Source organism: Peromyscus californicus, unplaced genomic scaffold (assembly GCF_007827085.1).
Source record: "Peromyscus californicus insignis strain IS unplaced genomic scaffold, ASM782708v3 Scaffold_4__1_contigs__length_199733344, whole genome shotgun sequence".
Classification (NCBI taxonomy): domain Eukaryota; kingdom Metazoa; phylum Chordata; class Mammalia; order Rodentia; family Cricetidae; genus Peromyscus; species Peromyscus californicus.
This window is the reverse complement of record NW_026294562.1, coordinates 41,652,391-41,668,583: the sequence shown is the minus strand read 5'-3', so window position 1 is coordinate 41,668,583 and position 16,193 is coordinate 41,652,391. Positions and strand designations below refer to the sequence as shown.

The following is a 16,193-nucleotide window of genomic DNA, read 5'->3' as shown; positions in this document are numbered from 1 at the left end:
TTCCATCTCAATAGTAAGAAACAGTGTATCATAGTTAATGTGAAAGAATAACAGCTCCAAGGTCAATGTCCAGTCCCTAGAGCACAGCTCTCAGGAACAGCTCTACTGGCTCTTGGGGACAGGAAGCTCATCGTTGTGATGTTTTCCTGTTCACTGTTGGATGTGCAGCAGTGCCCCTTTCTCTGCTCATCAGATGTGAGCAGATCCTCTTCACCTTGTTGCGACAATTTAATCTGTGTCCAGATAAGGTTAGTGTCCTCTATTGTGGGGGTTGGGCACAACTGCCTCAGGTTGAGGATAATTGTGTTTTTTTCCATTTTTCTTTATTAAGAAATTTTCTACTCATTCCACATGCTATTCACAGACCCCCCTCCTCCCTCCTCCCACCCCCCAGTCCTCTTTCCCAAGCCACCCCATATCCCCACAACCCCCAAATCAAGGTCTCCCATGGGGAGTCAGCAAAGCCCAGCACACTGAGCCTAGGCACGTTTTAAAGAAGGATCCAGAGTGAGGATTGAATGCAGAAGGTCCAAGAGCTTAACCAATGGACCATAAACAGAAGTTGTGCAAGAGCAAAAGGTTACCACTGGGTGAGAGAGACAAAGGCATTCATATTTACAGTGGATCTAACTATATAGAAGAAACCCAGACCCTCCCTCCCAAGGGAATGCCTGGCTTTAGATAACTGAAACAAGAAGCTTCTCTGAAGCCCAGAAACCAGGTCCTTCAAGAACACTGAGGATATTGTTACATCAGAGAAACTGAGGACCCTGCAGAGGGTTGGGGGGTGCTTTACCACTTATAGCATGGCAGCTGAGATGAAGGATTGATCATGAGGGAGAATTTACAGATAGGTTACAAACTTCCAGACTAAAAATTGTATGTAGGATTGAAGAGTTCTAGCAATTAAAGAATTAAAGAAGTGATAGCATTTTTAAATTTTCCTTCTTTTTGGAATGTCTATGTGAGTGTAGTGTGCAGGTGTGTACGTTTGCATGCATGTGGGTAGAGGTGAGAGCAAATGAATGTACCTATGTGTGCACTTGCGTGAGGAAGTGTACACAGGTTTGTGTACATGGTGTACATGTGTATGGATGCCAAAGGTTGATATTGTGTGTCTTCCTCAATGGTATTCAATTTTTTTTTCCATTTCCAATTTTTCTACTGAGGGAGGTTTTCTCACTAAACTCATAGCTCCAGTCTAACTGGCCAGCTCACCCTTCTTAACACTGGGATTACAGATGGGCTCCTACACACATCTGCTTTTATGTGGGTGTTAGAATCAGAACTCTGGTCTTTAGGGTTGTGTGACAAATGTTTTATATGTTGATCCATCTTCCCGGCCCTTCTTTCCATACTTCATTCCCCACCATGGCTCCTACAATGTTTCTATATAGAAAGAAAAAAAATGGCCAACACAAAACAAAATGATGTCTTTGTTGTTTGAAGTTAGATTCATTAAATCACCAGACCAAGATAATATCAGCTACCAAAAAGCATGAATAAGAAATTAATCTTAGCTTAACCAAAATTAGGCCTAAAAAGATTACTTTTACATCCAAAATGCTTGCCTTCCTAATGTTTACTCACCTGAGGACCTTGATTTATTCCTGAGTTCAGAGGATTTCCAAGAACATATTTCTTAGCCCGCTCAACACTCCTTTTCACAAACTCATCATAAATGGACTCCTCAACGAAAAGCCTGGATGCTGCTACACAAATCTGACCCTGGTGAAAGAACACTCCTTGGTGTGCAAATTCAACAGCACTGTCCACTGCAAAGGAAACATTCACAAGAGAGAAGGAACATTTTGTACAGAATACACCAACGCACATATATTTCTCAGATGCAACAGGAAAAATGATCAATCATCTGATGAGACATAAACTCAATATATTCCACTGCTTAGAAGCCAGGTAACAAATTAGACTTGTTGATACTTTACTTACCATGGAAATAATAATGACAAGAGAACCCCGAAAAGATGGTGTCTCTTATGACTTCTAAGGAATATAGATTTGATTAGAAGATCAAATATCATTACAAATAACTTTATAACTACTTCCATTTTATAATTTTTCAGGCAATTGTATTTCTTTTAGGTGTCAGGTTTGAAGCAGCTGACAAGAGAAATCTGAATTGCCCATTGCCTCAATCATACCACAAAGATACATGCTCAACTATGTTCATAGCAGCATTATTCGTAATAGCCAGAACCTGGAAACAACCTAGATGCCCTTCAACTGAAGAATAGATTAAGAAAATGTGGTACACATACACAATGGAGTACTACTCAGCAGAGAAAAACAATGACAGCATGAAATTTGCAGGCAAATGGATGGAACTAGAGAATATCATCCTGAGTGAGGTAACCCAAACCCAGAAGGACAAACATGGTATGTACTCACTCATAAGTGGATACTAGATATAAAGCAAAGAACAATCAGACTGCAACCCACAGAAGCAGGGAGGCTATATGGCAGGGGGGACCCTAGGATGACTGAGGTTTTTAATAAGTTTTGGGTTTGCTCAATTACTGGGCAAGCCTCAATGAAATATTTCACTATTAGGATAAGAATTTATACTGTATCAAGCTGATAATAGAAAAATAAATAAATAAATAAATAAATAATTTTTTTTTTAAAAAAGCCCATTACCTTTAATAATTTCAAAACTTTATTGAATACTTCGGTCAATAGAAAAATGTTAGCTTTTTGAAAATGAGACCCAAACAACTAAAAATTACTACATCAGAATAATTCACCCTCCCACCCTACTCCAGGAAAAACATTCCAAAATCTAACTAAAGCCTAAGTCATGCAAACATACAAACTCTTTGCTTAGGGCTGGTGAGATGGCTCATTGGTTAAGAGCACTGCTTTTCCAGAGGACCTGGGTTCAATTCCCAGCAATCACATGGCAGCTTGATATTGTCTATGTAACTCCAGTTCCAAGGGATCTGGAACTCTCACACAGAGACATGCATGTTGGCAAAACACCAAGGCACACAAAGGGAAAAAAAAAAAAACCTCTTTGCTTAGTTTAGATGGTCCAATGTGCCTAGATTTTTTATTAGAATATTGTTGATTCTAAACAAAAAACATGAGTTTGTGTGTGTGTGTGTGTGTGTGTGTGTGTGTGTGTGTGTGTGTGTGTTAATTTTATAAGTGAGGAATGCTCAGTTTATGATTGTAGAACTCAGGTATGAATCTGTGAGCTAAGACTAGGTGTTAAAAGTGTAGTGAGGAGAGTTTACAGAGTGACAAACTAGGAATTTTGCTAACCAAGTGGTCAGTTCTAATATTTCTAGTAAAGATCCCAATAGTTACAACAGTGACTTCTATGGACTCTTTGCTTATAGCCTTGTTGTAAGTATGAAGCCACTGAAGGACAAGTCAAAGGAATTTTTATCACAAATTTCAGCTAAATTGCTACTGTTTAGGAAGTAACATGAGGATTTCGTTTGGCAATAAAATCAGAATGATCTGAATCATTATAGATAGGGTCACATAAAACAATAAATTTAACTACCCTTAATATGAGAGAGGGGGAGGGAGAGAGAGAGAGAGAGAGAGAGAGAGAGAGAGAGAGAGAGAGAGAGGAGAGAGAGAGATTTGATAGGTCCAAGTTTCTTCTGGACCTCTCCAGATGAATAGTCCAGAGTGAAGGTAGAGGAAAAACAGGAACTTGCTGGCAGCCAGGCTCCTTTTTGTCCCAAATGTCTCAAGTATCACATGTCAAGGAGGAGAATAAAGCTGGGAAGTGGAAGGCTGAGTCAGAGAGACACTGCCAGCCGCCATGATGACAAACAGCATGTGAAGATGCCGGTAAGCCACAAGCCATGTGGCAAGGTATAGATTAATGGAAATGGATTAATTTAAGCTGTAAGAACAGTTAGCAAGAAGCCTGCCACGGCCATACAGTTTGTAACCAATATAAGTCTCTGTGTTTACTTGGTTGGGTCTGAGGGGCTGTGGGACTGGCAGGTGATAGAGATTTGTCCTGACTATGGGCCAGGCAGGAAAACTCTAGCTACAAATGGTGTCCAACATGGTGGCAAGAGTTTCCACCTAAAACCTGAGAAAAAAGATTCTAAAACGGAGCTAAAAACCGTTCCTAATTGTCTCTCTCAAATGAGCGGCAGCTGCCAGTTTGAGCTACTTGTGGGTTCCTAGTGTGTGTGCACGACCTGCAGTATGGCGGGAATGAGGCCTCTGAAAGTGGCACATTAAGCTGCATGGTGGATTTAGACTTTGCTAGTACAAAACAAAAAAAAGAGGTTTCTGGACTACATGCTGCTTGGCTAAAAGCATAGACCCACGATAGCTCCCAGAGCTGGTGGAAAAGGTAACACCGCCATGTTGGGAAGCTGAGGTGGGTGGAGCCAGCAGCCACAGCTGCTGCAGTTTAAGGCAATAGATTCACAATAAGACAGATTCAGATGTAATAGTTTACAATGTGTGTAAAAGATACGTAGGCTTGAAAGAGACAAAAAAAGGTGATATATACAGTTATATAAAGAAATACATAGTTTTAAAAAATAAAGTCTTTAAAAAGACAATAAAGGTAGTATAAAAAATAAGCCACATAAAAATGGATATTACACAGAGAATCTGGATTGTGTTGTCTTTGGGATTTTTAACTGCAGAAAAACATTTGATCATGAAAGCTGTTGAGTTATGCCAAAATGTATATTTTAAAGGTACTTGACTTCAAAATTTGAATATAAGGATATGTTGCTTTGGAAAGGAGACTCTGCTTTTGTTCCCACAGAAAGCCAGAGGCTATGGATTTGTTGCAGATTAAGATACATCAGGTTTGACCAGCCAAGACCCCCTGAAATGTCTCCGATGACACCATGGCCCAGATGATCCAACATCCAGAATGGTTTCAAGGAAACTGGCTCAGAGGATACAGCCTCATGGACTATTCCATAATCCTAAAATTTTCTTTGTGTCCCCATAAGATACAGCGCCCCCCTCTAACAGGAAGTAGTAAGAGAAGCTACGCCCAAATTCCCAAATTATATGGAATTTTACTTTGTTAAGGTTAAAATCTTCCTTTTTGAAAAAAAAAAAAAGGAAGTGCTGTGGGATGTTCTGTATGGCAAATGTGTTGCTAATTAGTCAATAAATAAAACACTGATTGGCCATTGGCTAGGCAGGAAGTGTAGGCGGGACAAGGAGGAGAATAAAGCTGGGAAGTGGAAGGCTGAGTCAGAGAGACACTGCCAGCCGCCATGATGACAAACAGCATGTGAAGATGCCGGTAAGCCACAAGCCATGTGGCAAGGTATAGATTAATGGAAATGGATTAATTTAAGCTGTAAGAACAGTTAGCAAGAAGCCTGCCACGGCCATACAGTTTGTAACCAATATAAGTCTCTGTGTTTACTTGGTTGGGTCTGAGGGGCTGTGGGACTGGCAGTTGATAGAGATTTGTCCTGACTATGGGCCAGGCAGGAAAACTTAAGCTACACATGTCCTCAACACAATTGAAGGTATGGAATTACCAAAACCACATTACAGATCCTAGACACAGTCCATTTGTACTACCTCAGATTGACACTTGGAAGTAGCAAGCTATTCCCACCCAGGACAAAAATCTTATCTTTGTTTAATTTATGGGCTATATGCTATAGGAACAACTTAAACGCTTTACAGAATCACCATGGACTCTAATTCCTTACACCTTGAGACAAAGTCACTTTTGAGACTCTAGGTGACTGTGACATTATCAGGCATCAGGAGGAAGAAGATGAGATGCTAACAGGGGACTTGTACTTACAGTCAGCATCCGCAAACACAATGCAAGGGCTCTTTCCCCCAAGCTCCAGGGTGACCCTCTTCAGATTGCTTTTCCCTGCAGCTTCTTTGATTAATTTGCCAACCTGAAATCAAACATCACAGAGGAGGAAGATTAGTTTGTTCTCGTGTAGATAGGTTCATTTAATACTTTCCACTTATAGGACATTTGCACCGCCATTTAATTTTATTTAGAAGAACCATGAAATGGTGTTGCTCAAGATCTGACACCTTCAGGTGTAAAAGTCTCTGCCATCAAATCTGCAAATGTGAGGCAAGTCAGAAAATGCTCGTGGACAGATATGAGAGCTGACTTTAATGGGTGGACAGGTAAGAGTTGTTTTTCATTTTCATCACAACTTCCTCTTTGTATTTTATCAGAAATACTCCCCAAGCACCTCAGGTATTGACTTTTCACCCCTCTGGTGACATTCAGACAACTCTGTCCAGGCAAACTAGTATTCTCTCCTTCATCTAAATCTCAACTCTCTTCCTCTCTTTCTATACCCTCCCAGGCCAGACTGCCTCCAGGTTGGTCCTTTATTTGGGATCAGCTCTTAGCAAACATCTTCCTTGAAGCTAGTTCTGAGGAGATGGACATGAGTCTGATTCTTTTTCCCTGATCTCCTAAATCTCATAAAGATGTTCCTAAGTTAGCCTCAAATGACATCATGTGTATCTGTGTAAATCTCCTAACTACGCAGTCACTGCCTGTTTCCCTGCCGATTTATCACAGTGATCTCACTCTTAATCACTTCCCTCTATTTCTTTCTTTCTCTCTCTCTCCCTCTACCTATCTTACCACTCTTCCCCTTTTCAAACACATGTCACTTTGCACAGAAAAAAAGAAACTGGCTCTGAGCTGTTTGTTCCTACCACACTTAGCTGGAATCCCACCATTATCATTTCTTCTCTAATTCTAGTTGCTTCTTTGAAGAAAAATACATTGCTTTTGTTTTATTTTATTTCTCTGTGGATCCTTTCCTGTCTAGAATATTATCTATGATCATTGTTGGTTTTGACTTTTGAATTCTGTTTAAATTATTATTGAGGCTCTCTCTCTCTCTCTCTCTCTCTCTCTCTCTCTCTCTCTCTCTCTCTTTGTCAGGCTTTTTTTTCCTACTCCACATGCTGGAATGTAATGAAAGTTTTCTACTTCATCAGAAAAATAAGGTAATTGTTTAGGTCTATGTGAAGACTGAACTGCTATTGTGCATTTAGACAGTAGAGAATTAAGTTGCCTAGACTTTCATTCTTTTAAATATTTTATGAATAAATTTAACTCTGAAATTAGATCAACAGAAATAAATAAATAGTAAGTAGCTATGCTTAGGGAAACCCTGGCTAAAAATTAACTTATACCCACTTATTCTTTGACAGTGTCTTCCTCATTTCTCACTGTGGCCTAATTTGTATTTCCTACCACACACTTTACTAATCATCTGACAGTCTCAAAGGCTTTATTTCTCCTAAGAATTGGTAATGATGACACTAAAAATTGTTTACTATTCTCTTTCTGAATTAGTAAAAAGTATTTTCTTCTATCCAAAAATCATCCACTTGTGCTTGATAAACATATTTGGAGTCTAGAATAAGTAACAAACCACCAAAACAACTTTTTTAAAGAAAGTTTTGGCTGACAAGACAGCTTCACAGAGCATGTTTCTGCTTGTTAGAGATGAGACATTCAGAAAATGGGACTACCTCTGTTGATCCCGTGAAGGATACTTTGTCAATGTCCATGTGTGAGGAGATGGCTGCCCCTGCGGTTGGCCCATAACCAGGCACAATATTCACCACACCAGGAGGAAATCCTGCCTACAAGTTAAGAAGCAAGCAGTTAATAGATCTAGAATTCAATTCATAAAAGACCCGAGTGGGAGACAGCTGCTGTTTCATTGTGCTCACCTTGGAAGTTCTTCTATGAGGAAAACTCACCTAAGTGTATTTGTCCTTTATTCCTTGTTGTTTTTAATTTCTTATCCACATGAAAATATCTCTAAAGGTGGTAACCCCTTAGAACACTATGTTCTAAGTACAAATCTGTCTCTACTGGTGTATTAGTTGCTTCTAATTTGCTATGATAAAACATTGACCAAAACAAACTTGGGAAGGAAGGAGTTTATTTGGTTTATAGGTGACAACTATTGTTGAGGGAAGCCAAGGAGGAACCTGGAGCTAGGAACTAAAGCACAGACCATGGAGAAATGCTACACAGTCCCTTAATTTCTCTAGTTAGCTCATCTACCTTTCTTAAACACCCAGACCCACCTGCCTAGGGATAGCACTGCCCACAGTGGGCTGAGTTTTACTACATCAATCAGTGATTAAGAAAATACCCCACAGGCATAGGCACAGGCCAATCTGATAAAGGAAATTTCTCAGATGAGGTACACTCTTCCTAGGTATGTCAAGTTGATAACAAAATTGTGACAACTGATCATCACTCCAATGATTAGCTGTGTCAAATTTTATAAAAGGAACTCAAAATGATACGATATAAGAGTGTATATTAAATTACCTATAACAAAAGGTAGAATTCATTGTCACCACCAGCAAAACTAAAAACATATTGGCACAGCAGGCATATTAGCATATAGAAGCCTCCAACTTCTAGAGATAATAAAACTAAAATAACTGCAAAAAAGTTCACAGACGCAACCAGGCCAGTTATAAACTGGATGATGAAGATATAGCTCAATAAGTAACGGGTTACAAAGTGACTTGCTATAAGCCTCTGTCATTATTTAGGTGGAGACAAGATTGTGCTGACTGATAGAAGTCCCAGCCTGTAGTCCTGCTGCTTTCATCTGCAATGGGCAGGAGCCATGTATGAACAATGAAGTTCACAGTAGTGTGAATGAGGCCTGTAAGGTAAACAGGGGACTCTGAATTTGCTTGCATGTTTAGACTCTGGAGACTCACCTCTTTTATTAAAGATGCCATGTGAAGAGCAGTGAGAGGAGTTTGCTCTGCTGGCTTGACAATCACGGTGTTCCCACAGCTAAGGGCAGGGCCTATCTTCCAAGTGAACGCAATCAACGGACCATTCCACTAGAGAGCAAAATTGAACATTGGACTCTTTGCATCACTCAAAACCGTATTTGTTAATGATGCCTGCTACTCTGATAAAAGTTGACTAACATTTTAGAAGTTGTGTGTAATTATCTAGTTTATTTTACTTAATTTCACAAAAGAAACTAGTAAATGATAAAAAGCTCAAAACAAACTATATAGGAGAAGGGAAAAGGAAAGAGCTACCAAATTCAATCAAGTCCTGCTGTTTTGAATTCTTATTTTACAAGAAAAATACTACTGCATGGTTTCATATACAGTTAAGCACATTGTAATTTATTTGCATTTTAAAAATGTAAAATCTTCTTCCTCTTTCTCCCTGGAAGGCACTTATTGTATTTTATCCAATATTATAATTTGGAAAAATTTATATGCAGGAGATTGTGTGTCTATGTGTGCTGGAGAGTAATCTCAGGGATTTAAACATATTGAATGTGTTCTCCACACCAGTGAGCTAGGCTCAGCCAAGGACAAACAACATTGTTAGAGGCAAAGAAATGTCACATTCACAGGATGAGTGCTTGAGTTCTGATCCCAGTAAACCAGCTATAAGAAGTCAAATGTATGACCATTTCTTTAGTTATGCATTCACCACCCATGAGTGGTGAAAACAGTCCTCTCTACTTTAGATGAATGTCCTCAGGATTAATTAAGCAACTGATGGCTATGGCAGAGCACACACCTGTCTAGCATGTATAAAACCCAGGGATTAATCCTCAGAACAACAGAGCAAAACAGGAGAAGTTAGTGTTGATACTTATCCAACAGTGCTAGCTGTTACAGTGATGTAGGTGTATCTGAGTGTTTTTTAAGCCTTGAAAAACTGGAGAGTTCCATTACATACATTGGTATGTTCAGTCTTACTAAATGAGAGTCATTGTCATTCTGAAAACTTCAGGACACTTCACTGTGTTTTCATTTAGCCTTTTAAATTATGTCAGCTGTATGTGGCCAGTGTCCTATGTTAACCTTCGAGGAAATCTGGGTACATTTAGAACATGATTTTTAGGCAGAAGAATTTTGAGTACCCAAACTTGCTATTTAAAGGTACAATACAGTCCACACACTTTTCCAGTTGTCATGGAAATTATTACTTCCGTTTAAATCAAAAGATATTTTCCAGGATTTGAACAATCTTGCTGCTGCTACTGTCCATGGTGGGGAGTCTCAAGATGGAGACAGAAGTATTGGGAGCAGTGAGCCCTGCTGTGTCCCACTGAAAGATCCCAACACAGATGAGCCATGACAAACTTTTTGTCATATACTTATAAATCACAGCTCATTAAAAAAGAAAAAGAGAACACAGCACAATTTCCAAAACAGCCTATGCAGTAAACACTTAGGGCTTATTAGGCAACATTAAAATACTCCAAAAGGGTACAACAATGTATTGAGGGGGTTCTGGACCAGCTATCTTATATCCAGGAAGCTCAATTACAGGAATATGTGCTTCAGAAAGACATGCTTACTGAATTTACTTCACACATAACCACCACATATGCTTCACTCATGTGGTAATGGGCTTCAGATCAAATGGAATTACAGTTTTTCCCCCGCTTTGGGAGTCATGAAGGAGAACTTACAGGGATGATTTGGCCACACACCCCAATAGGTTCACGTCTTGTATAAGTGAAAATATCTCCATCTGAAAAACAGAGCAGACACACCATCCATTAAGTTAAAATGTGGTGGGCATGCATGGCAGGGAGATGTGAGATTGGTATGAGAGGAGTCCCACAGTGAATAGCAAAAGGGAAGCAAAATATCCTATCTATAAAATTAATAACATAAACGATGGAGCCTCAAATAGCAATCTGAATCCAAAGACCAAGGTACATGAAAATAAGTGATGAGATGGGGAAAGATTTGACAAGAAGTTAACACCATTCCTCATATTCCAAGATGGCTGCCTTCTACATCACCATCATTCACAGAGTGGTGCAGAATGGAGGAGCTTGGAGGTGAGAATTTCTCTGGGTAAGGGTGGAGCCATGTGCAAATGTCCCAGCATCTCAAATCTCCCAGGAGCAACAATTTTTAAGAAGGCAAATGATTTTAAATAGTAAAACATCTCCAACAAATAAGAAGTCTTTCTCCAGACTTATTCTAGCTTTGAGGCTTCCTTTTTCCTACCAAACATAAATGCAATCTCTTATTCCATGAACAAAATATCTGAAGTGAAATGTGATTCTTTTCTGTCTTGATTTGACTAACTCTCATGCCTCACTATCAACACAAACCTAAATGTATCTTGGAAAAAGGAAATCTTAATAGAGAAAATGCTGCCGTCAGATTGTTCTGTAGACAAGTCTATGCAGTATTTTCTCAATTAATGATTGACATGGGATTGCCCAGCCCACTGTGAACAGTGTCATCCCTGGGCAGATGATCCTAGATTTTATAAGAAATCAGGCTGAGCAAGCCATAAAAAGTAAGCCTACATACAGTAAGCCATATTTCTTCATGACCTCTGCTTCAGCTACTGTCTCCAGGGTTCTTCCCTAAATTTTTGCCCTTATTTCCCTCAGAGATGGAATATAGTGTAAAATACAAGTGAAAGAGACCCTTTCCTTTACAAGCTGCTTTTGATCATGGTGTTTTATCACAGCAAATACTCACTTTGATGTGGTCCCATTTGGAGTTTTGTTGATGTATGTTTTGTTCCGTCTGCCACAGGAACCTACTACTACTACTTTTCCTGTCAAGATCTACAGATACTTTGAATGGATTCCTCTACGTTTCCTAAGAGTAGAGTTAAGAGGCACAGAAGAGCCCCCTTCATAGTACCTTTGTTGTCTCGTTCTCATTTTCTAACTTCCTGGCTAGTACCTCTTATATTGTGTCTTCCAGTTATATTAGAAGCGCACATCATAGACAGAATTGAAGTGAATTATTTGAGTTCCTAAAGTCATTACAGTTAGAGATGTGAAACTGCCTCCAACTCTTGCCCAACTGATTCATTTCTCACATGAAATATTCGTCATGTGTCTGTTATGCTACTTGCATACCTCACTGTAGCATAAATCTTAAATGTTCTTATTAATAAAAACAAACCCAGGAGCCAGGTATTGTGGTGAATGCTGAAAGATCAGAGAAACAAAATGAGCCACAGCTAATCTTACCTTACCAACTTCTCAGCTGATCCTGTTTCCTCAAACTGGAAGTTTCTGAGTCCTCATCCAAATGGATCTCAGCTTAACTGCTGATAAAAGCTTTAAAAGCCTAAAAAGCCTCTAGTTCTTGGTCCTCATGCCTTATATACCTTTCTGCTTCCTGCCATCATTTCCTGAGATAAAAGGCGTGTGTCTTTCCCAAGCAAGACATGAGATCTCAAGTGCTGGGATTAAAAGGTGTGTTCTACTACTGTCTGGCCTCTATGTCTAATCTAGTGATTGTTCTGTTCTCTGACCCCAGGTAAGTTTTATTAGGGTACACAGATAAAATACCACCACATTTCCTCACTAAGTAACACACAACATTTCCATACAAAGATTCTTAACTCGGTTGGTAATCAGCTTCATCTTGCTTTAGCACTTTTGGAAAGCATTAGTGTGAATTGGGTTGTTGAAGTACACTGAGCTAAGCATACTGGGCTTGAATGGGCAGAGATTGACACAGCTGACTCATTCTGGACATGCAAAGTCTTAGGTAATAATATCACAGAAGAGATATGAATGGCATTATGAGAATGGAGCTCAAATAAATAATTTCTGTGGCTAGCTTTGAAAGGTGTGAACCCTGAGATATCTTACTCAAATTAGTAGTTGAGTCTATGAAAATATTCTTACTTTAATTCTGTCTAAACTGTCCACAATGTTGACTCTTAACAGAACTTCCAGCATCAGACTATACTGGGTCAATGTGAAGAGGACAGTAATTATTTAGCTAATTGATGGGCACATCTGTCTGGGAGAATTTGAAGGTATGCAGCTCTGCACTTATGGCCTCACCTCTCCATTACATTGGCAAATTCCCAAATGTACTTACCACTTGGTATTGTTTGGCCATGGATCTTGTCAGCCCAACCTGCACAGTACTTTAATGTTTTTATGCTGATGTCTAAATCCATCATGTATGCATGGGGAAAGACTTTCCCAGCATTCATTGACTCCATTGTCTGAAAAATAAATAGTAATATCAAAGCCTAAACTTTCAGCAATAAAAATTAGATCCAGAATATACAGTCAATGTTTTTAGTACTTGTGCACTAGAGAGTTTGGGAAATATAAGGATTCTTAAATCTAATGTTCCTTTTTAAGAAAGAATCAAATGACTTGTCCGTGGTCACATAACAAGATCCTAGTGGGAAAGGTAGTGAAATTCTGATTGCCTAACTTCGCAAACCTTTCTGTCAGACCCTAAATACCTCTGGCTAAGCACTGTCTAAGAACTGGTTTCTTAAGCACACCGCTGTAAAAATGATTCTTAGTCTCCATGTCCTATCAGAGTTCCAACAAGTTTGCACTTGTCATCCGACTGTAACAACAATTTAGTGTTTGCAACTATTCACAATGCCACAATAATAATCCTATTCCTCTTATGTATAAACAATCTGTTCATACAATTCTAATTGTATGTCCACATAATTGTGAAAACTGCATCTTTCAACAGGGATTTGCCATAGCAGAGATTTTAACTGTAAACCCCCTGTTTGAGAAATATTGCCATAATATTTTCAATAATCCCTCCTTTCAGAGCTCATTGAACACCATGGAAGAGAAGGCAGAAAGAGTGTAGGAGCCAGAAAATGGAGGATACCAGGAAATCAAGACTCTTTGATTCAACTAAGCAAGGTACACATGAACTCACAGAACTGAAGCAGCAAGCACAGGGCCTGCATGGGTCTGCACCAGATCCTCTGCAGACGTATTAAAAGTTTTAGCTTAGTGTTTTTATGAGACCCCCTGACCATGAGAACAAGTGGGTCTCTGACTCTTGTGAACGCTCTTGGAGTTACTTTTCTTCTGATTGTGTGCTGTGTTCAACTTCAATATGATGGCTTTTACTTTGTCTAATTATATTTTATTTTATCATGTTTGGTTGTTATCTCTTAGAAGCCTGTTCTTTTCTAATGACAGACCAAAAGGGAGTGGATCCATATGGGGGGAGGGGGAGCAAGGAACTGGGAGGAGTAGAGGGAAGAGAAATATAATTAGGATACATTATATGAGAAAAAGAATTTATTTTCCATAAAAGGAAAAATAAAAGATTATGAATCTCCACATTTTCCTATCTTAGCAGTCAGTATCTTCACCTCCCCTTTTCATGAAGGAACATTACCAAACTCCTTCTACAAGGCTACAATTACGCTGATTCCTAAACCAAACAAGGATACAACAAAGAAGGAGAACTACAGAACGATCTCCCTCATGAACATTGATGCAAAAATACTCAATAAAATACTGGCAAACAGACTCCAAGAACATATCAAAACAATTATTCACCATGATCAAGTAGGCTTCATCCCAGGGATGCAAGGGTGGTTCAACATTCAAAAGTCCGTCAATGTAATACACCATATAAAAAAAACTCAAAGAAAAAAACCACATGATCATCTCACTAGATGCAGAAAAGGCATTTGACAAAATCCAACACCCCTTCATGATAAAGGTCTTAGAGCGATCAGGAATACAGGGAACATACCTAAACATAATAAAGGCAATTTACAGCAAGCCAACAGCCAACATCAAATTAAATGGAGAGAAACTCAAAGCGATTCCACTAAAATCAGGAACCAGGCAAGGCTGTCCACTCTCCCCATACTTATTCAATATAGTACTTGAAGTTCCAGCCAGAGCAATAAGACAACATAAGGAGATTAAGGGGATACAAATTGGAAAGGAAGAAGTCAAGCTTTCCCTATTTGCAGATGACATGATAGTATACTTGAGCGACCCCAAAGATTCCACCAAGGAACTGATACAGCTTATAAACACTTTAAGCAACATAGCAGGATACAAGATCAACTCAAAAAAATCAGTAGCCCTCCTTTATACAATTGACAAACAGGCTGAGAAGGAAATCAGAGACACATCACCCTTTACAATAGCCAAAAATGATATAAACTACATTGGGGTAACACTAACCAAGCAAGTGAAGGACCTATATGACAAGAACTTTAAGTCCCTGAAAAAAGAAATTGAAGAAGATGTCAGAAAATGGAAAGATCTCCCATGCTCATGGATAGGCAGGATTAACATAGTAAAAACGACAATCTTACCAAAAGCAATCTACAGATTCAATGCAATCCCCATCAAAATACCAACACAATTCTTCACAGACCTGGAAAGAATAATACTCAACTTCATATGGAAAAACAAAAAACCCAGGATAGCCAAAAGAATCCTGTACAATAACACAACCTCTGGAGGCATCACGATCCCTGACTTCAAGCTCTACTATAGAGCTACAGTAATAAAAAACAGCTTGGTACTGGCATAAAAACTGACATGTGGACCAATGGAATTGAATTGAAGACCCTGACATTAATCCGCACACCTATGAACATATAATTTTTGACAAAGAAGCCAAAACTGTACAATGGAAAAAAAGAAAGCATCTTCAACAAATGGTGCTGGCATAACTGGATATCAACGTGTAGAAGGCTGCAAATAGATTCATATATGTCACCGTGCACAAAACTTAGGTCCAAGTGGATCAAAGACCTCAACATAAATTCAGCTACTCTGAACCTGCTAGAAGAGAAAGTAGGAAGTAGTCTTGAACGCATTGGCATAGGAGATCACTTCCTAAATATAATACCAGTAGCACAGACACTGAGAGAAACAATCAATCAATGGGACCTTTTGAAACTGAGAAGTTTTTGTAGAACAAAGGATACAGTCAACAAGGCAAAGCGACAGCCTACAGAATGGGAAAAGGTCTTCACCAACCCCACATCTGACAGAGGATTGATATTCAGAATATATAAAGAACTCAAGAAATTAAACATCAAAATGCCCAACAGTCCAAATAAGAAATGGGATATAGAACTAAACAGAGAATTCTCAACAGAGGAAACTCAAATGGTTGAAAGACATTTAAGGAATTGTTCAACATCCCTAATTATCAGGGAAATGCAAATCAAAACAACTCTGAGATACCATCTTACACCTGTCAGAATGGCTAAGATCAAAAACACTGAAGACACCTTATGCTGGAGAGGATGTGGAACTAGGGCAACTCTCCTCCACTGCTGGTGGGAATGCAAGTTTGTACAACCACTTTGGAAATCAATATGGCGTTTTCTTAGAAAATTGGGAATCAATGTCCCCCAAGATCCACCATACCACTCTTGGGCATATACCCAAGGA

At 39.1% G+C, this 16,193-nt stretch overlaps 1 protein-coding gene across 1 annotated transcript in view; it reads right to left on the bottom strand.

The window, feature by feature from the left end:
• The window catches only part of LOC128094281 (aldehyde dehydrogenase, cytosolic 1), a 40,746-nt gene that overhangs the window by 12,168 nt on the left and 12,385 nt on the right, over positions 1–16,193 (bottom strand). The window contains exons 4-9 of the mRNA XM_052712524.1: positions 12,868–12,997; positions 10,464–10,525; positions 8,731–8,859; positions 7,510–7,623; positions 5,789–5,891; positions 1,591–1,775 (exon numbers count right to left, since the gene is read on the bottom strand). Of these exons, the coding sequence (XP_052568484.1) occupies positions 1,591–1,775; positions 5,789–5,891; positions 7,510–7,623; positions 8,731–8,859; positions 10,464–10,525; positions 12,868–12,997 (723 nt within the window). The remainder of the gene's footprint in view (positions 1–1,590; positions 1,776–5,788; positions 5,892–7,509; positions 7,624–8,730; positions 8,860–10,463; positions 10,526–12,867; positions 12,998–16,193) is intronic.